General features: G+C 38.2%; 1 protein-coding gene across 6 annotated transcripts in view; it reads right to left on the reverse strand.

Moving 5' to 3' along the window:
• The window catches only part of GSAP (gamma-secretase activating protein), a 92,594-nt gene that overhangs the window by 33,106 nt on the left and 37,340 nt on the right, over window positions 1-22,148 (reverse strand). For 4 of the 6 annotated variants that reach the window (XR_007150477.1, XM_047850786.1, XM_047850785.1 and 1 more), the window contains exons 11-18: window positions 21,908-21,951; window positions 19,395-19,480; window positions 9,783-9,887; window positions 9,030-9,107; window positions 5,473-5,565; window positions 5,122-5,339; window positions 2,875-2,944; window positions 2,244-2,326 (exon numbers count right to left, since the gene is read on the reverse strand). Coding sequence is in view for 5 of the 6 variants with exons in the window: in XM_047850786.1 (XP_047706742.1) it covers window positions 2,244-2,326; window positions 2,875-2,944; window positions 5,122-5,339; window positions 5,473-5,565; window positions 9,030-9,107; window positions 9,783-9,887; window positions 19,395-19,480; window positions 21,908-21,951 (777 nt within the window). In the remaining variant the exon portion in view is untranslated. The remainder of the gene's footprint in view (window positions 1-2,243; window positions 2,327-2,874; window positions 2,945-5,121; window positions 5,340-5,472; window positions 5,566-9,029; window positions 9,108-9,782; window positions 9,888-19,394; window positions 19,481-21,907; window positions 21,952-22,148) is intronic. The other 2 variants (XM_047850783.1, XM_047850784.1) reach the window with 2 other exon arrangements.

Consider the following 22,148-nt stretch of genomic DNA (forward strand, 5'->3'; position numbering starts at 1 on the left):
TTTTATTTTCTAAAAAAAAAAAGATGATATACTAGAAATTAATTTAGAAGGTGTTATGTAGAAATAAAATCTGGTATTTATTTAAAACTTAAATGTCCTGGATTTTTACTGACCTACAACATTCCTGTGGAAAGGGGCATCATAGCAATGGAGAAATAAATTTGCAGAATATTCAAGCAACTGAGTTGTCTGCTATGACCACTGAAAGCCAGTGATAAAAATATATTTTGTGTTTCACTTATCACTACTCAGTAGAGAAGACACTTTAAAAAAGCATTAAAATTTTACTACAGGTTTAGGTTATAAATGGCATCTTAAAATAGGTAGAACAAGGATAATTGTTTGCAAAGCACAATTCAGGATTATCTATGTGTAAGAGCATCGTATGTTCTAGTAACTTGAATACAATTCAGTTATTTACAGAAATAATCTGTCTCCATACAGATGCATGAAATTAATATCTCCTACTGTGGCAACTGTTTATTAAGGTGTGGGATTAAGAGCATTTGCAGATTAGAAAAAGCAAAAGTAAATGATTTACATCAGTCCTAAAGATATGCATACACTCAGAAATTTAGGATTAGAAGAGACCTTTAAGGCAACCTACTCTAACCACTGGAAGTTTAGGGCAATGTGGAAAATGCTAAAACAAGCTCAGTAGATGGTGATTACAACTGGGGGTTTTTTACACTGTACTGCTCACAGGACTTGCTGCCATCATTCTATGTGTCTATAAGAGCTCCTCTGCCCCCACAAAGTCATGAGAAATGCAAAGGTGAAGAATTGCCTGTCAAGATGAGCCTGTCATGGGTCATCCAATGAACACATGCTCCATCCTTAAACACAACTCTGGGAATTAGAGGGGTTCCCGGTCCCCACCTGTCAGACACTGAACACAAGAGGATGACAGGGTTGGGTGGAGGGGAAAGGAGGCAGAGACGTGTATTTCCTGACTCCCTGTGGTTTAACCTGCAAACTTCCTGCTGCATCACTTACAGTCTGCATGTCTATTCACAAGGGTTCTCAAAGGAAACAGTGAGGGCCTCGTGAAGGAACAAGCTCATCTTTTCCTTGTTTTTCTACAGCGAAGCAGGAAAATTTAATAACTCTTTACAGTAAAAGATGGAAGGGCCTTTAGGAAAACACTACCACTGTGCATACAGAAAATTTAGGAATGAATCAAACACACCTGATTATATTTAGATAGTCTAAATACAAAATGGGCAAGTATCACAATTTATGCCAGTACTTATTTTCCTATGTTTGTGTCACCTAAAGTAAATTTATTTTTCTAAATGCCTTTTTGATACAAACCACTGCCTTGAGACTAAGCATATAGTTCTAACATCTAAATACGAAAGAAGAAACCTTTTTCAGGGGCAGCCTATACATGGTTTTTGCTTTTAAAAAAATGTTCATTTATTTTTGAGAGAGAGAAAGAGACAGAGCACGAGCCGGGGAGGGGCAGAGAGAGAGGGAGGGAGACACAGAATCCAAACAGGGCTCCAGGCTCTGAGCTGTCAGCACAGAGCCCCATCTGGGGCTCGAATTCATGGACCGTGAGATCACGACCTGAGACGAAGTCGAAGTCAGACACTTAACCGACTGAGCCATCCAGGCACCCCATGGTTTTTGCTTTCTGATCCAACAAAAACTCAGTTTACTGCCCCATGTTTAGGGGAAAAGAAACAATATTTTATCTCAGCACTTCCCAACTGAAAAGTAGAGAGGAAGGACCAAGAGGAAGAAAAGGTTGAATGGAGTGAATTTGCTCAGGATTACTAACTTCTACTGATCTTGAAGCTCTACACTTATTATACATTTTCCTTATGAGGCTGGGAAGAGGTCTTAGTAAATCTACTTAGTAAACAGAGCAGCTTACAAACAATAGCATTGGCCCAGCCCTTCCTCATTAATAAAAACCTAAGAAATATTTTAATCCACCCTAGTTGCTAAAAAAAATTAAAATACCATTTGAAGATGACAGATGAGGCTTAATTCTTAGTCATAAGAAGAGTAACACATATTCTATACCTTCACCTTCAATTCCATTTTATATAAATACTTTGGCTCACAGCAAGTATTTACTATTATTTTTCTGCCAGAAAACTCCAACTCAGATCCTTATCAGTCAAAAGACAAATGAAATCACAGCCATGGTTACTGTGACAGGGATGTCCTACAAATGACCCATGACGGTGAATCAATTTTAATTACATAAAGAACACAAAGGGTTAACTTACTGTATTCCAAGTGAGCACTGAGGAATATGGCAAAAGTTTATCCATGTTACTGGTCTCTGGACATATGCTCCAATATGAAGAAGCTGAACAGATTTGTGAAAGGAAAGGAAAAAAAAAAAAGACATGGTTTAATAAGAATAAGGCAGTAGACACTGTCATTCACCGCAACAAGCAAACCCAAAAGTGTTTTTATTGCCTTATCCTTACCCTGGAAAGCCTAGCTATTATGGTTTCACTTTCACTAAATGTTCAGGTTCTGCTCTTTACAAGGAGAATAATAATAATAAAACTTATTTGGTACTTCTATCTATCCCAGTGATGTTATACCACTTCACATGGAACTGGCCAACACAAAACTGAACTAAGAAAGTTACATCTCACAGGGGATAAAAAATCACTAATAAGGTTATAGAATGAAGATCATATATCCTATCAGTCTCTGAATGGCCGCAACTTCTCACAGACCATGAGAGAATGAAATTTAATTAGCTGCTGACTGAAATAGAGTTAAAAAAAAAAAAAAAAGCTCCTAACCAACATTTTGACAGATTGAGCCATTATCAATTTACTGTCCTCCCTCCAGTAAAAGGGTCAAGAATTCAACTTAATATGCACCATCAGCAACACCTACCAATTATAAATTCCTGAATGAGGTCAAATGAATGGCAGGCAGAGATATTCTCAGAAATCCACTGAATAATCTTTAAGAAGTGAGAAGACAATTCTGTTAGTATTTACATCTGCACCCTGCCCCCACCACCAAAGAAGTACAAAATATATGCAAATCTTTGGGGCGCCTGGGTGGCTCAGCCACTTTGGCTCAGGTCATGATCTCATGGTTCATGAGTTTGAGCCCCGCATCAGGCTCTCTGCTGTCAGCACAGAGCCTGCTTCAGATCCTCTGTTTCCCTCTCTCTGCCCCTCCTTTGCTTGCTCTCTCTCAAAAATAAACATTAAAAAAGGATATATATGTGTATATACATATATATATATATGTATACACACATATGCATATACATACATATACACATACATATATATACATACATATATATATATATATACATATATATATATATGAATCTTTTAAAATTCTCTATTTTGCTACTGCCAAAGAACACACAAACTTCTACGTTCTCTTCAAGACACATAATGCAAGACTGTAGCTTAAGTAATATTATAAATCAGGTCCATTTTACACATCTTTTTTACTAAATGTCCTTGGTTGGAATCCAAGTAAGGCTTCTTCGACCCCATGTTTGTTTTTGCTAGGGTACATCTCGTTACAGCAAAATACCAGTGTGAAGGGCTGTGAGATACAGGAGAAAATCAAACCAAACCACACCACTAAGCTTGGAGGCAGCAGACCTGGGTTTGAATCCAGCTAAGCCATCAGTGTGAACATTGTCACACCATCTAACCTTTGTGAGCATCACTGTATGGTCCTCCCAAGGGCATGCTGTATCAACAACTCCCTCAGTCTCCACAACCATCCTTTCCTGCTGGAGGACTGAAACTCCTTGTTCCCAGCCTTCCAATGAAAGGATACTATCAGGCTTACTTAGCCACAGAGCACTCTCACGTTTCTGCTCCTACCAATAAGTTGCTGTTTTTATTTCCAAACGCATTCATGCTAGTTACACTTATTTTCACAATTAGGTAATTTAATAAAATATTACCATAGATGAGTGAAATATGGATGCAAAAAGAGTGTTGTTTGGTCAATAAGAGTTGAATGCTTTGTGGGTTTTTTTTTTAATGTTTATTTATTTTGAGAGAGAGACAGCAAGAGAGAGCGAGCATGCATGCATGAACAAACAGGGGAGGAGCAGAGAGAAGGGGAGAGAGAGAATCCCAAGCAAGGTCCACGCCCTGTGCAGAGCCCCATGCAGGGCTCCATCTCATGACCTTGAGACCATGACCTGAGCCAAAATCAAGAGTCAGATGCTCAATGGACTGAGCCTCCCACGCCATCCCAAAAGTTGAATGCTTTGGAAAGACTCAAAGGCATGTCTAAAACACTTACTAAAAAAAAATTAAGTATGAGATAACTAGAAAGGATTAGAAAAAAATGGCCCAATATACACAGATTATTTTGAAAGATCTTCAAAAACTTGCTCTCCTTAGATTAAAAAAAGAAAAAGAAAGTAAGGTTAAAAAAAAAAGGAAAAAAAAAAAGCAAGCAGTAACAGGAAGTCAGAGACAACACATTACTAGCGGTTTTATGTAAGAAAAATAATTGTGAACTCTAACCACTAATATACAAAGAAAGGGTCTTAGTCTACCTCAAAAGACAGGTGAATAAGTGCACATTTTTTTGGTTTAGGTTAAAATGTTTCAGACATCTTTTCTTCAATTACCCAACAACCTGTTGGTCCCAATCAAGTCTAAATGGGCAGGGGGGGGGGGGGGTTCTCCCAACTTCAAAGGATAGCTGTACAATTAAATGACAAAGTGTATGAAAGTGCTTCTTCAATTATATCATGCAGTGTAAATATATGCTATCTTTATTAAAATATAATAAATATATGCCATCAGATTTAGTTGTTTTGACACTATATATCGTATAGAGACCAGGAGGAAAAGTAGATATTTGAGAAACTACTGTTCACTGAGCACTTTCTTGGAATGTTACTGATATAGCTACCATTTTTCACAGTATGGAAAAGACAGTAGTCAAAAGAACAGACATGCTCACAGTCTGAGGTGTAGTTGGGGGTCTATAAAAAAGCACAAGAAAAGATATTCAAGTTAGGATGGAGACCATAAACTTCAATTAATTATTACAAACAAAAATGACTTCCATCCATTTCAACCACAAATATATACAGTTGGTGTTGTCCATTTGCCAGTTTTTAAACTTAAGCTACATAACCACCTTGGCTTCCAGGAACCGGCGGTCTCCACCACAGGAGAGCACACAGTGCAACACGGCCATCTTCTCACAGTCTAGCCGAGTGTTCCATAGGAACTGTAATAAATATGACTGGTTGAGGAGTGCCCTATAGAGCTTTCCAGAACACCAATCCAGTACCAGGGACCCTGACAGTGACTGTAAAGGACTATGAGGTAGCATATCAACAACTTCACTGTTTCCTGGTCAAAAAACAAAAAACAAAAATTACATCAGCAAATAAAAGAAACTCTTCTCACCCAAATATAAATGTTGCCAAGACAAACCCAAATGGATCATGTTCATGAATGAAAAATTATAGCCATATCACCATACCTGTCAGAAACAAACTGTGGCAGATTAGGTCTGGATGTTGAATGTTAAGTAGATGAAAAAAATGACCAGGTAAGTAAACAGCCAAGTAATAGTCTGTAGAAGAGAAAGATTTATGTTATCTGCATGTGGCAAGAGCTACATAGGCAAAGATAAAGCCCAGAACTTCACAGCAGCCCTCTTTGTGCCTCTTAAAAACACAAACGTTTTGACCAGTATAATAATAAGCTGTCTTATATCAGTACATTTCATCTCACTAGCCAGATCTCATTTATTTCTACCTGTGGCTAATTTTCTTCATACATTTAGTCATGGTTATCTTAATTGACATCTGTAATTCCGTTTCTAAGTGAATTGTGGCTTTATATGAACCTAAATGACCTCTGAAAACAAATTAGAAAAAAAAATCAAGCAAGATGAATTCTTCCTTTATTGGATAGTCTGGGAACAGCTTAAAATGGGAATTTCCTTCCTAGTTTCTGCCAGCTTGGGGATGCTCTAAAATTTAGTTTCCTGTGTTTGCCCACTCATTGTCATCATCACTATCATCATCGTCATTTTGTTTAGAGAAACTTTAAATTGATATTCATCAAAACAATCTCTGCAGGCATTCTGATGCTTTGTGAAATACTAATACATTTCCTTGCATAGCTAACTGCTGAGAATTCACACCTTCACAGTCCCTGCATTAGATAATTTTGTACCAAGAACATTTGTACACAGATTGAAGCAAGGTATAAAAATAGGTTTCTGGGGAATGGGAAGGTGGAAGTAGCCCTTGCCAATAATTTTTCTAGGACCTTAGAAAAACAGAAAAATTCATGCAATAGCAGTGAATTTCACATAGAAGACACATTTAGATTTTAAGTGAGCCAGCTGGACTCTTTTTTTTCCCCTAAGAAGCAAAAAAAAAAAAAAAATCATTTGCATAGAAGGCATTCAGTGGAAAGGAAGGGAAAGAGGATGTAAAACTTGAATGATTTGACTTAGAAGTGCCCTCTCAGTCACAGGGGATTAAGTGATGTTCAAGTCTACAGCACAAATGGTTGCAATAATGTTCTTATTATGGTAACATTTAAGTAGAAAGACACAAATAATGATATAATAGCATACAGTGGAAAGGGTCTAGGCATCAAATGATCTAAGTTAACTCCTAGTCGTAGCATTTAACCAGTTAATTAGGGTGGTAATTTTGTCCCTGGGAGACAAGGCATTTGGAAATATGTCAGGGTGTTTTGAGTTGTCCCAGTCATTGGCGTGGTAGGGAGTAAAGGTTATTAAATCCCTCTATGTGCAGGACACTCTCACACAAAAAGTATTGTTTCATCAAAAATGTCAACAGTACCTGTGGTAGGCCAAATGTTGACCCCCAAAGATGTTCAGGTGCTAATCCCAGAGCCTGTGAATATGTTACCTTAAGTGATAAAAGGCACCTTGCAGATGGGATCAAGGATCTTGAAATGGGGAGAGTATACTGGAACATCCAAGTGGACCCAATGGAACCACAAATGTGTTCACAGGAGGGAGGCAGAGGGAGACTGGACTACAGAGAAAATCATGTGAGGATGAAAGAGATGGGAGTCATGTCGGTCACAAGTCAAGGAATGCTGGCCTCAAGATGCTGCGGGAGGCCAAGGATGAATTCTTCTCCAGAATCTCCAGAAGGAACCATTTCTACCTACACCTTGGCTTAGCCCCTCAAGACTCCAGATTTCAGAATTCTGACTTTCAGATCCCTAAGACAACATTTATGTTGTTTTAAGCCCTAAATTTGTGATAATTTGTTATAGCAGCCATAAGAAACTAACACAGTGCCCCTGACATGAGACACTAAAAGAAGACTGGGTACACATCTCAGCCTTTCTGAGCCTCACTTTCATTATCTGTAAAATGGGGATAACATCACCAAACAGAACTGTTTTCAGGATCAAGATAATTTAAATAACAAACTTAGCATATAGTATTCATTTTTCAAAATGATAGCTTTTTATTTACCAATGTATCTTTCTTATATAGAGGTGTTTGGGATTTATAGAAAACATCCCCAAAGCCCAATCCTTTAGTATTTTAATCAATATAAGCCCCCTTTTAATAGGGTAGCAATCAGGAAAATTGCATGCAATTTATAGGAAAAAATACATCACTCACAAAGCAATACTGTTGTCATAAAAATTACTTCTGGAATAGTTTTAATCCTGGGTATAATTTTGTGCCTATGAGATAAAATGTGTTTAAGAAGGAAAGATAACTTATGTAAGATAGCCTATTTTTACAAAGCTCTAGTATTTCTGCTGGCTCCACGGTCTGAAGACCATAGATTAAATCATTCCTGCCCTTTTTTAAAGTCACTCTCTGGGGAAAAAAAGGAAGGCTACCTTTGACCTCACAAAAGCTAAGGTTATTTTTAGTGGAAAGTTTCCCCTATCACTCTTAGATGGGATGTTGATGTAGCATTCGCTACTTGATAATAATCAAGTCTCAGACCCAGGAAACCTTACATTTATCTCTCTTACCACAGGAAGCAGTAGAATCAGGCCTCTCTAAAGTAATTTCCCACAGGTTCAAAGCTCATGTTAACATTTGCCACATACTAGCCCACTCAGCCTTAGATACCTCACCAATAGTATCATTCAAAAGAAAAATATTTTTTATGTATTTTCTTATCATTTTCATTCTCATTTTGCCAAGTTCCCTCACATCACACCTTCCTAAGCCTTTGTCATGATAGTAGAAGGGCTGGGGAACAGGAATAGGGGAACACATCAAAGAATCATGTGCTCTAAAGCTGAAGCTTTTCTTTTTAAATATTGTCATGTCCCTTGGGTAGGCAAGCAATACTTCTGTTATTTAGTTCTATGCTAACCTGTTTGTGACCCTCACCCCAAACGACATGCAAAAGCAGCTTTCAGGAGGTTGGTACAATAAACTCCTTCTTTATTTTCTTCATTATAGATTCCATTAATATGTCCCAACCTAACACTCAAGTTCCCTTACCATATTTACTCAATGAAAATCAACACATTCAAGCTGATCCGTAAATCATTTACAGGACTTGGAAGGCTCTAGCAACAGGAAATGGACGATTTTTCAAAGACCTTTGTCCTCTCTACAATCAATAATGAAACTGAGGCTCAGAAGGGCTGAGATGTGTGCCCAGGCTTCTTTCCTACTAAAAACATAGGAAAGCTCACAGCCTGTGTTCTCTAAAAAGGGAGATGCATCCCCCCCCAAAAGGCTGATCTGGATGGAGGGACACAAATATGCCCATTAGGGTTGGTCTATAAGCCTTGAAAAAGACATAGGTCAGGAAAAAATATATTATAAAAATATTAACTAACTTAATACAGTTGACTATTGAACAACAGACAAATTACGGGTGCTAATGTGTCCAGAGAAAACCTTCCCCTATCAGGTTTCAGAGAGGTCAGTGATTGTCCTCACAATCCGAGTCCTGAAGAGGTAGGAGAAAATGGGGTGCACAAATGAGATATAAAAGGCTGAGTATCACATGTACTAGAAAGGAGTGTCAGAGCAGAGAGACCCATCTCCCTCTCACTCACCAAGGTTGAGAAAAGTAAGGCCCTTTGTCACATGTGAGTCAACACTCCCAAGAGCAGCAGTGAAGGTCTTGCCATGCCCTGTGGGTAGAGAACAGGAAGCCAAGAAAAGAATGGTAAGAAACAAAGAGCTGGAATCCCACCCAAGGCTATTACTCTATGTGATACTCTCAACATTTAGGAGCTGTGAAACTGACAAAGCATGTGTCTGACTTCTGGATTTCGTGGTTCCCCATCATTCTCCAAAAACCAGCAGAGAAAATGGATCACAAGTGCAATCACCATCTAGTACTTGTTCTGGGCTTCGAGTATAATATTAGACTTTATAAGATGGGTTGTGCTCAGATAGAAGGATCTGAAGCATTTTGTTGTAATGTTTATCACTTAACATTTATCATAAACAGTCAACACATATATGTTATGTGCATTCTACATTGTACTCTAACAGTAAAGAAAAAATATTAAGAAAAATTGTAAGGAAGAGAAAATACATTTATAGAACTCTACTGTGTTTATCGAAAAAGCCCTGCATGTAAGTGGATCTGTGCACTTCAAATCCACGTTGTTCAAGGGTTAACTGTATTCATCATTAATGAATTTATTCAGGAAACATGTATTATATACGTATAAAGGTATAGAATGTACTGATAAAATTCATTACAAGGTAATAAGTCTTTAAAATTTATCTAACTTGCTACCATTTGGAAAAAGTGATTATGTAAAAGTAAAAAAAAAAAAAGAATAAATGGCATGTACCTTTATGAAAGTAAAACACTGAATATGTGAATTTTTCCCAAGAGTCAAACTTCGGACTGTAACACACACATAAACTTCCTAGAAGTAAGAAGGTATTTAGTAGAGCTGAAAAGAATAGGAGACAAATAAAAAGTTTCCTAAGTCACTTAACCTGACTTTTATTCCTTTAGACATTCTGCCTCAACTTAATACAGAGATTATTCCCCAAATCTAGAAATGGTCTATTAATAAGTTAACAAGTTGCTAATTCCACAGTTACTCAGCACACACATAAGCAATGTATTGTGTAAAGAACAGGAAAATGAATAGAGATACACTCCTACATATGAAATCATGAGTGTCTAGAGAAATTTACAAAGCTTCATAAGATTCTCCTAATATACATGTACTGCCCTGCTCTCTTATTTAGCTTGCCTCCCAGGCCATTACTAATAGCTATAGACCCCAATTTAACAAAAATGTACCTCTTCTTTACAGAAAGTTTCCAGTCTTCTTTGTTATCTGGAATGGAAGGCAAACTGGGCCAATAAAAGCAAATGTGTGTTGGGACCATACCCACACATATTTGGGTCACCAAGAGCCTTGGTCCAAGGGCAAAGAAGAGTTCATGGCACAAAGCAGTCCTCCCAGATGAGCCCTGACTGCCTTTACTTACCCCATCACTCCAGAACACCCTCAGCCTTCACCCCTCCTTCAGTGTGTAATATGTCCATCATCTCTAGCAGCTGTTGCTATGTGGATAGACTAGATATTCTCATCAAAGACCTGCCATTGAGGGCATTATACAGAAACTGATACTTCCAATGCTAATGTTTATGTGATTACCCAAAATAGGAGATTTCCAGGAGGAAAGGAACTTAACAAGGAATCTGGAAACCTGGGTTCTGGTCCCAAAACTACAATTAGCTAGCCATGTAAATTCAATCATTACTTCAGTGAATAGCAGTATTTCCTCTGTTATACTTCACTAGGTCCTTTGTCAAAGAATCAGGGTGGCCCCCCCCCCAAAAAAGCGCCAATTTTCTCTAAGAAGGCTATTCAAAGACATATATGAGAATTTTGTTATAATATTTATCATTTGTGACTATTTTTAATGACATTTAAAACTGCACCATATTGTTAGAAGTACATTTTATTGCAATATCTTAAGTACAAAAGAATTTAAAAGAGTAATTTTATCAGATAAAAATAGTAACAATTCTACTAGATGTAAAATTACTGTTATGGCTACTGAGTATACAATAATAACTTTTCTTTAAAATTACAGCAGACTAAGAAACCAAGTAACACTATACTAAAGCTTAAACAAAAATAGTAATTATAACAGTTAAAAAAGTTCTATGTACCACTTGGACTATTTTTATAAAGCAAAGATACTACCAGCAAAAAACTACTGGTTTACCCTGTCCTTTTATGTTCTATGATCACAAGGAGAAAGAAATTTTCAGCAAACATAGTTAAAAATTTAGCCTCTCTAGTAATTACAAAATAAAATCTTTTTTAAAGGCACCATATTTTTTCTTTCAAATTAGCAAAGTTTTTAAAATGATAATCAATTCTGTCAAGGGAGCAGTAGGAAAAACATTCTCAAATAAGAAGGAAGTTGCTACAACCTCTCTGAAACACAGTTTTGCAGATGATTAAATATATTCACACCTGTCGACCCAAATTCTTTTTGTAGGAATCTATCCTGTAGCATGAACATGAAATGTCCACAATAAAGAAGATGATATCCCCCCCTTCTAGCAAAATCCTCCACACCATCCTTTAGAGAATGGGGGTCATCATTTTTCTTGTTTTGCAGAAATTTGAAGTGAGATGTAAAATAAATGTACCCAATTACATTCACCAGGAGCCATCTTCAGATCTCATAAGCAAACGTTTCCAAATAGTTACTATGTTGTGGCTTAGTTACCCTTCCCTAGCCCAAAGGTGGGAAAAATAATAAAGACACAGCAAGGTGACACGGGTGTGCACCGACTCTGTGAAGCTTGTCCCATGGATAGAACTTTCTTTGATAATGGAAATGCTTTATATCTGTTGTCCAAATTGGTTGCCACTAGCCACATGTGGCTATCGAACACTTAAAATGTACCTACATAAAAACAAGGATATCAGGGGGCGCCTGGGTGGCTCAGTCAGTTGAGCGGCCGACTTCGGCTCAGGTCATGATCTCGCGGTCCGTGAGTTCCAGCCCGCGTCGGGCTCTGTGCTGACAGCTCAGAGCCTGGAGCCTGTTTCGGATTCTGTGTCTCCCTCTCTCTCTCTGACCCTCCCCTGTTCATGCTCTGTCTCTCTCTGTCTCAAAAATAAATAAAACGTTAAAAAATTAAAAAAAAAACAAAAAAAAACAAAACAAAAAACAAGGATATCAGAAAATTTTTGGATGGTATCTATGTTTTTGAAAAAGGAACAGTTCAGCAGGCTGATGAATAAAATCTAACTTGTCTAGCTACAGAAATACCAAGATGCCAGACGATTTATCAGACTTGTTTGTGAATTTTAAAGATGCAATAAAAGCTGTATTGATTTGGGGAAAATTTTTTAAAATAAAATGTAGCTACTGTGACTCTTTTCTGTTTAACTTTAATAAATGTATGGCACAAAAACAGACACATAGACCAATGGAATAGAATAGAAACCCCAGAACTAGACCCACAAACGTATGGCCAACTCATCTTTGACAAAGCAGGAAAGAACATCCAATGGAAAAAAGACAGCCTCTTTAACAAATGGTGCTGGGAGAACTGGACAGCAACATGCAGAAGGTTGAAACTAGACCACTTTCTCACACCATTCACAAAAATAAACTCAAAATGGATAAAGGACCTAAATGTGAGACAGGAAACCATCAAAACCTTAGAGGAGAAAGCAGGAAAAGACCTCTCTGACCTCAGCCGTAGCAATCTCTTACTCGACACATCCCCAAAGGCAAGGGAATTAAAAGCAAAAGTGAATTACTGGGACCTTATGAAGATAAAAAGCTTCTGCACAGCAAAGGAAACAACCAACAAAACTAAAAGGCAACCAACGGAGTGGGAAAAGATATTCGCAAATGACATATCGGACAAAGGGCTAGTATCCAAAATCTATAAAGAGCTCACCAAACTCCACACCCAAAAAACAAATAACCCAGTGAAGAAATGGGCAGAAAACATGAATAGACACTTCTCTAAAGAAGACATCCGGATGGCCAACAGGCACATGAAAAGATGTTCAGCGTCGCTCCTTATCAGGGAAATACAAATCAAAACCACACTCAGGTATCACCTCACTCCAGTCAGAGTGGCCAAAATGAACAAATCAGGAGACTATAGATGCTGGAGAGGATGTGGAGAAACGGGAACCCTCTTGCACTGTTGGTGGGAATGCAAATTGGTGCAGCCGCTATGGAAAGCAGTGTGGAGTTTCCTCAGAAAATTAAAACTAGACCTACCCTATGACCCAGCAATAGCACTGCTAGGAATTTATCCAAGGGATACAGGAGCACTGATGCAAAGGGCCACTTGTACCCCAATGTTCATAGCAGCACTCTCAACAATAGCCAAATTATGGAAAGAGCCTAAATGTCCATCAACTGATGAATGGATAAAGAAATTGTGGTTTATATACACAATGGAATATTACATGGCAATGAGAAAAAATGAAATATGGCCTTTTGTAGCAACGTGGATGGAACTGGAGAGTGTGATGCTAAGTGAAATAAGCCATACAGAGAAAGACAGATACCATATGGTTTCACTCTTATGTGGATCCTGAGAAACTTAACAGGAACCCATGGGGGAGGGGAAGGAAAAAAAAAAAAAAGAGGTTAGAATGGGAGAGAGCCAAAGCATAAGAGACTGTTAAAAACTGAGAACAAACTGAGGGTTGATGGGGGGTGGGAGGGAGGAGAGGGTGGGTGATGGGTATTGAGGAGGGCACCTTTTGGGATGAGCACTGGGTGTTGTATGGAAACCAATTTGTCAATAAATTTCATAAAAAAAAAATGTAAATAGTCACATGTGGCTAGTGGCTGCCATATTGGACAACACAGCAATGGAGCACTGGTTCTGAACCTGGAAAGCATATTAAACTCACCTGGGGCTCACAGATTCTCAAACCTCCCCTTCAATCAACTGAAAAAGAATCTCTGAAGGTGAGACCCAGGCATCAGTATTTTTAAAATGTGCCTGGGGCACATTAAGTTCTCTAAACTTCAGTTTCCTCATCTATAAAAGAAAATATAGAACCTACTTCATATAGTTCTTACATAGGAATTAAATGAGGTGTATGTATAAAGCTCTGCCAAAGAAGTTATGTCTGGCTATAAAGGTTAGCTGCGATTATGATTATTCCAGAATGATTCTGCTGCTCTTTACAAGTTGGGGGAACTCACTTGGGGGAAGTCAGAGTTTCAAAAAAAACAAAAAAACAAACAAAAAAAACACAAAGCATGCTCTTAATGGTGTATCCAGAAAGAGATGTTTAATAAATATTCATCAATGATGAAGATAAAATCTCAGAGTTGGCTAGCCTTTGGGAAACTATTTGGACAATGAAAGCTATTATGGGCAAAGTTTTCCAAGGGAAATTATCTCATTGTAAAAGGCTCTATAAAATGCTAAAACACAAGACTAATTCTGGGAACTTGTGAAGGGCAACTCTTGAAATTTATGAACAGGAAAAGAGAATTTACACTTTTCACCCCTCACTACCTCCCAGTAGGTGGTGCACAAGAAAGAATACAGCCACTGACTGAAGTACAGCTATAGAGTGGACTATTAGGAAAAGAATATTTTCCTTCCTTCACTGCTTTAGGAAGTCTCTGATTTACCCTCCTGCTATAAACTATCTTTAAAAATCTGCATTAATTATGGGGTGCCTGGGTGGCTCAGTTGGTTGAACATCCAACTTTGGCTCAGGTCATGATCTCACAGTTCGTGAGTTCAAGCCCCACCTCAGGCTCTATGCTGATAGTTTGTGCCTGCAGCCTGCTTCGGATTCTGTGTCTCCCTCTGTCTCTGCCCCTACCTTGCTTGCACTCTGTTTCTCAAAAATAAACAAACATTAAAAACAAAAAAATCTGCATGAACTCAATCTTAATACATAAGTGGCAGCACTTTTGCCCACCATCACCGCTCATGAGCACCCCCATCATCCAGATTTTCAGCTCTAATTCCTTGGAAGGTAGTGGATTTCATTTCTTAGGGCAGGAAAATTCAGGACATAGATGCTTTTGAGCATGTAACAAGCAATGCTGAAAGGACAGAGTAGCTCTTAATGACCAATATGGGACAAATGAACACCAAACATTATTATGGCATCAGTGATGTAAGATTGGGTTTGTTTACAACCCTGAGTCTGATCAGCATTCACTTCATGAACCCTGTTCTCTGGTCTCCACACCCGAGGAAAATTAAGCTCTCTGGTACAAAAGGAGCCATATAGGGATTAGACTATCTGTTCCCTTCTCCATTCCTACTTCACTGAACTAGGATTTTGTTTGGTAACTGCAAAGGTGAAAAATCATTTTTATAAGAGCAATTTGGGAAATACATGAGGTGACAGCTTGAGTTAAAAACCAAAAGGATGCTTCCTGGCTTGTTTGCATCTTACATCAGGACGTATCCCATTTGAAACAGGCTTATTTGTATTTCGAAGCTGACTGTGAAGAACAAGGCTCATTTTCTTTTTTTTTTTTTTTTTTTTTTTTTTTTTTTTTTTTTTAAAGCAGTGTCTAAAGGCCACAACTGCCTTCACTCTTGGGCTCATTAGGAAATGGATTCTGATTCATTTTGGTCAAATAGAACTATTCTTGAGCACATTAAAAATTCCTCATATTGGTCGGCTTTACATAGTTATCTCATGGATTTTCTTTTTTTTTTTTTTTTTTTTTTTTTTAATTTATTTTGGGGACAGAGAGAGACAGAGCATGAACGAGGAGGGGCAGAGAGAGAGGGAGACACAGAATCGGAAACAGGCTCCAGGCTCTGAGCCATCAGCCCAGAGCCTGACGCGGGGCTCGAACTCACGGGCCGCGAGATCGTGACCTGGCTGAAGTCGGACGCTCAACCGACTGCGCCACCCAGGCGCCCCCAAGGCTCATTTTCTACTGTCCTAGACATTGCTGGGAAAGGAAAAAAAGCAGACTCTTCCCCTTCTGGTACAGATAAACCCAACATTTTATTGAATAAGATACATCATAGATCACCCATCTGTAAGTTATAGCTGCTACTGTTCGTGAGAAATTCCTATGGGAATAAAATGAAAAGCAATAAAAGCTTCAAAGAATGAAAGCCTAAAATGATTGTTTATATTTGGCAGATTTAAAATAAAGCACCAGGGAAGAGCCTACCCAGGTCCCTCCACACGAGCTCAGGATCCCGTTACCTCCCACCTTCCGAGCAAATTCGTTGTACCAGTGATTCCTCTCTGCTGTGTGTTGTCATCTTTTCTCTTGCCACTAAATACCATGTAAGCATTCAAGCATACTGGAGTCTCTACCATCCTCAAAAATAATACTCCCTAAATCTTGCTACCCCTTCTAGCTGCTGCCCCTCTCATGTCTATACCTGCTATGATTTTTTTTTCACCTCCCATGTGCCACTACCCAGCACAACCAGGATTTCACTGCAATCACCCACAGTAACCTCCATGCTGCCAGACCACACGGACTCCGCCGCTCACTGCCTAGTAACAGTTAGCCAATTTCCCCTTTGTACAACCCCCCTCTGCCTTTGGCTGCTATAGTAAAACAACTGCTTTTCCCCTTCTCTCTCCAGACCTTCTTTTTCCTTTTTATTTGGATATTCCACCCAATCTTTATATATTTTGCTTCTCAGATGTTATTCCTAAACTTCTTCCCTTTTGACCCTATACCCCTCCCATGACTTCAAATGCCAACTGCAGACTTAATGACTTCCACATTTATTCATGTCCAGTCCCGACCTCTCTTCTAAGTCCCAGATCTCTTAGTTAACATGCCCAAAACAACCCTCACAATCTCTCTTTCTAAGCCTGACCCAAACCACTATACCTCAGTAAATGGCACCACTGCTCACCCATGTGAGAAACCTGAGAACCATTCTTTTCCAGCTAATTGATAGCAAGTCTTCTCAGTTCCATCTCCAAATGCATCTCAAACCCACCAAATTACCACCTCTGCCATCCTAGTTCAAGCCATCCTCCTCCCAAATGTACGACCATAACCTCATCCTAACTGCTCATCTCCCTACTTTTTCTCTTGCCTCCTCCTATCCATTCTTCACACAGCAGCAAGCGATCTTTTAAAAATACATATCTAATCACATCACTGCCTGCTTAAAACACTTCAGTGAAGGGGCACCTAAGTGGCTCAGTCGGTTATGTGTCCGACTTTGGCTTAGGTCCTGATCTCATGGTATGTGAGTTCAGGCCCCACGTTGGGCTGACAGTGCACAGCCTGCTTGGAATTCTCTCTCTCTCTCTCTCTCTTAAAATAAATAAATAAAAACTTAAAAACCACAACATTCAGTGAAGGAGCATCAAGGAGTGCCAAGTAAAAAGCTGTTGGGGACTAAGGCAGTCACATGATACTACAATAGCTCACAGGTTACTCCTGCAAAAATTAAAATGTACCTTTAAGGGAGACAGGCAGTGGTTACCACGTGACCAAATGACCAAACTTAGCATCACAAGTAGTAGGACATCCTGACATTATGTGCCTCCCCATCTGGTGCGAGTAAATTTCACAATATTACCCATGAAGTATTCTTATGAAAAAATTTTAACTTAGGTGTAACGATGCCTTTCAGTCTAATTATCAACATACAGAGCATGTGGAAGACAGAGGAAGATGTTAAATACTTCCACAAGGAAACAGACAAATCCAGAATGCAGGGTAACTGGCCTGGACACTTCAAAATATCAATGTTGTAGGGGGAAAAAAATACAAAAAAAAAGGGGGCGGGGACAGAGGATAGGAGGAGGGGAGTGGTCTACATTAAAAGAGACTACAAAGACATAACCAAATATAATAACAAATCTTCATGGGATCCTGACTTTAAAAATGATGCACACCACATATATTCATTTTTATACATACACACAAATATACAACACATATACAAACATATATAGAAATCTAAACACATATAGGACTTTTCTGAAATAATTATGGAAATTTGAATATGAAATTATTACTGATTAGTGTAATTCATTTTTTTCAGTGATAATAGAACTGAGGTTATGTTAAAGAGTGTCCTTAACCTAAGGAGATACATGCTAAATAATGTACTGGTAAAGTGTCAGGGTGTCTGGAACTTACTTTTGAATGGCTTAGTCAAAAGGAAGAAAATGGTACCTGTGTTTGGGGAGAGTGATCAAGCAAATACTGTAAATGATACAATTAAGTAAAAGGTACATGAATGTTCATTCTGTCCTTGAGACTTTCTGTAATGTTTGGGCATTCTCAAAATAAAATGTCAAAAGAAGAAAAAAAGACCTTTAATGACTTTAGACTCAGGATAAAAATATAAAGTCGTTCATGGTCTGCAAGGCCCTACGTAACCTGGCTCAAGCCACCTCTCCACCACAGTTCTCTCCCCCTTGCTCCCTCTACTTCAGTCACACTGTTCTTAGCTCATTTACACCCTCCAAGTCTCACGTGAAATATCCCTGCCTTCCTAAACTCTCAAACTGGTTTATGGAGGAACTTTGTGCCTGAGAGAGACCTGGGATGAACAGGAAAAACTGGGAGAGACTAAGAAAGAGTGAGGTGGGAAAGCAGACACTTTTCAGGACTAAGACAGAACGTGCTGGAGGGTAAGAGCACAGGGACAGACTAGCTGAACTAGAACATATTTGAAGATATTAGTACCTTCTATCATACACTCTCATGACTTCCTAATTCCTACAGTTTATCAAGATTCTATTGAAATACTCTGTGTGCACTTATTTAATGTCTAAAATTCAAATAGTGGATTTTACTAATGAAAATTAGGTCATTTTTTCTCATCATCATTTCTCCAATACCTAGTATACGGTAAGTCTCCATAAACATTGGCTTAGTGAATACCACATAATCTGGTTTTAAAGGAATACAGTTTTATTCCAAGTGCTACTTAACTCAGTGGTAACTGTCTACTCAAGCTAGGGTATTAAAAATGGCTATCAAATTTAGTTATTAGTGTTGACTTTGTAGAGGCTTACAGTACACTAATAACTTTATGTCAAGCTTTGATTGCTAGCTCAGTAAGTTCTAGAATGGCTCTTAAAGCAGCCTGGTACATAGGTTTAGAGTCCAAATATATTAGTAGGCCTGACACAAAAAGCATCCTCATAATTGTATGACATTTGTTAAAAGACGGAACAGGTGAGAAAATGTAGATTGATTACATACGAATCCATCCCCTCTATTAAAAAGCACAAAAAAATAACCCTGCTGACTGTGGCTTCCTTTATGCAGACAACAGATGTATAAAATTGGAGTGGAGAAGATAATTTGATACACTGTATAAATATCCATAGGATCACTTATGTAAGATTGTGGCCCTATTATATTTTAAGGATCCATATATCTAAACAATGACTAAATTTTTTGTAGAACTCAAGTATAATTGAATAAATTGATAAATATAATCCTGGTTCTACCTGTATGGTTGGTAAAAACGCACAGGGTCAGGTGTTTCGATAAGTTCTCTTGGTCTTGAAGATCATCACATCCAAAGTTTACAAGTCTAAAAACATAAAGCATAAGAAACTGTGAATGCCTTTAAAAATTAGTTCTCTTGGGGTGCCTGGGTGGCTCAGTTAGTTTTGGCTCTCTTGGTTTTGGCTCAGGTCATGATCTCAGTTTGTGAGTTCAAGCCCCATGTTAGGCTCTGTAGTTGGCAGTGTGGAACCTGTGTGGGATTCTCTCCCTCTCTTCTCCTCCCTGCTTTCTCTCTCTCCCTCAAAATAAATAAATAAACTTAAAAAAAAACTAGTTTCCTCTTTCACTTAACGCAGGGAGCATTGAATAATGGACTATGTTGTAAACTTGAAACTAACATAACATTGTGTGTCAACTACACTTGAATAAGAATCTTTTCATTGCTTTATATTTATTTGCTTCCTTATTTATTTATTTATTTATTTATTTATTTATTTATTTATGAGAGAGAGGAAGGAAGAAGGGAGGGAGAGATGGGCAAAGAGAGTTAGAGAATCCCCAGCAGGCTCTACACTGTCAGCACAGAGCCTGATGCAAAGCTTGATCCCACAAACCATGATATTGTGACCTGAGCTGAAATCAAGAGTTGATGCTTAACTGACTGAGCCACCCAGACACCCTTAATAGGAAGAATTTTTTAAAAATAAAAAATAAAGTTCCCTCATAAAGGATAGTAACTGCTATAACATACCCACCAAGGTAGAGACTTGTTCCTGAGAAATTTAAGTAGATAATGTAGGCCTTTTTGTTTAAAAGTTCTATAAAACTGGGAATGTAAGCTGGTGCAGCCACTCTGGAAAACAGTATGGAAGTTCCTCCAAAAATTAAAAATAGAACTACCTTACGACCCAGCAATTGCACTGCCAGGTATTTATCCAAGGGATACAGGTGTGCTGTTTCCAAGGGGCACATGCATCCCCATGTTTATAGCAGCACTATCGACAATAGCCAAAGTTTGGAAAGAGCCCAAATGTCCATTGATGGATGAATGGATAAAGAAGATGTGGTATATATATACAACGGAGTATTACTCAGCAATCGAAAAAAATGAAATCTTGCCATTTGCAACTACGTGGATGGAACTGGGGGGTATTATGCTAAGTGAAATTTGTCAGTCAGTGAAAGACAAATATCATATGACTTCACTCATATGAGGACTTTAAGAGACAAAACAGATGAACATGAGGGAAGGGAAACAAAAATAATTTAAAAACAGGGAGGGGGACAAAACAGAAGAGACTCAAATATGGAGAACAAACTGAGGGTTACTGGAGGGGTTGTGGGAGGGGGGAGGGGCTAAATGGGTAAGGGGCACTAAGGAATCTACTCCTGAAATCATTGTTGCACTATACGCTAGTTAATTTGGATGTAAATTTACAAAAATAAAAAATAAAATTAAAAGAAAAAAAGTTCTTTAAAAACATGATCCAAAAAAAAAAAACCCAACCAACCAAACAAAGAAACCCAGGAGGCACCTGGGTGGGTCAGTTAAGTGTCCGACTTCAGCTCAGGTCATGATCTCACAGTTCCTGGGTTCAAATGCCTCATCAGGCTGTGCTGATGAGATTCTGTGTCTTCGGACCAGACATCGGATTCTGTGTCTCCCTCTCTCTCTCTGTCCCTCCCCCACTCACGCTCTGCCTCTCTCTCAAAAATAAACAAACATTTAAAAAAGAAAAAAAAAACCCAAAAAACAAAACCCTACCATACAGAAATGGCATGGTCCTGGCAATAGAGAAAAAAATACATAAAAACAGAAGTTGAAAGTGATGTAACTTTTTTCTAATGAGAGTGCTGCATATACTGTTTCAAAATAAGTACAACTGAGTGTTCCTATGTGATGAAATAAAGCTACTGAAATATAGAACAGTTTAGGGTTATCAGTAGTCTAATTCAAGACAACTTTCATTTCTTCTGTGCACTAGTGGGCTTCTGCCTATTTTTTCAAAAGTGTTCATGTTTTTATTATGTGTAAAATAGTCTGGGGGAAAAAAGCTCACCTTTTGTGTAAAAAGGAAAACAAATAGCAACACAACAGATAAAACTGAGCTACAATCCTCTTTGATGGCAACAAGGAAAGGGTTTTGATGTTGGATTCTAAATGCAGCCCTCCCTGATTCATCAAATCCTTTTATTGAATCACAGGGAGAAGAGCACTTCCACAGATCAAAATAAATGGAAACATCCTACAGAAATAAGTGGCTACAAAAATCAATGTGATTGACTTTACATGAAAAACCCTGTGTTTGTGCTTGATAAAGTCGTTTATGTTCCCTATAGAGGACAGAAATCTAAAAAATCACACACACACACACACACACACACACACACACACACACACACACGGAATACTGAACTGTCCTTTTATCTGTATACCACAGATTAGGTATAAGTATAAACATTCTGCCCACAAGTGTCTATAAAAATTAGTTGTAAACTATGAATAACTTACTTAAATCCTGAGTCACTTAATGTTATATCCAAGGGTGCTTCAAACTGTCAAAAAAATCATGAGAAAATAAACCAAAAAACAACATTAAGTGTTGATAATTCTGAGCCCAGAGCAAGTCTGACAATGCTGTGTTTGCCTTTTGATGAAGAACCTATTTATTTAACCATCATTATCTTCAGAGATTATCTCCTAAATCCACAGCACAGGAAGTCCACTGGAAATATTCTGGCGTTTACATACA

This window comes from Prionailurus viverrinus, chromosome A2 (assembly GCF_022837055.1).
Source record: "Prionailurus viverrinus isolate Anna chromosome A2, UM_Priviv_1.0, whole genome shotgun sequence".
Lineage (NCBI taxonomy): Eukaryota > Metazoa > Chordata > Mammalia > Carnivora > Felidae > Prionailurus > Prionailurus viverrinus.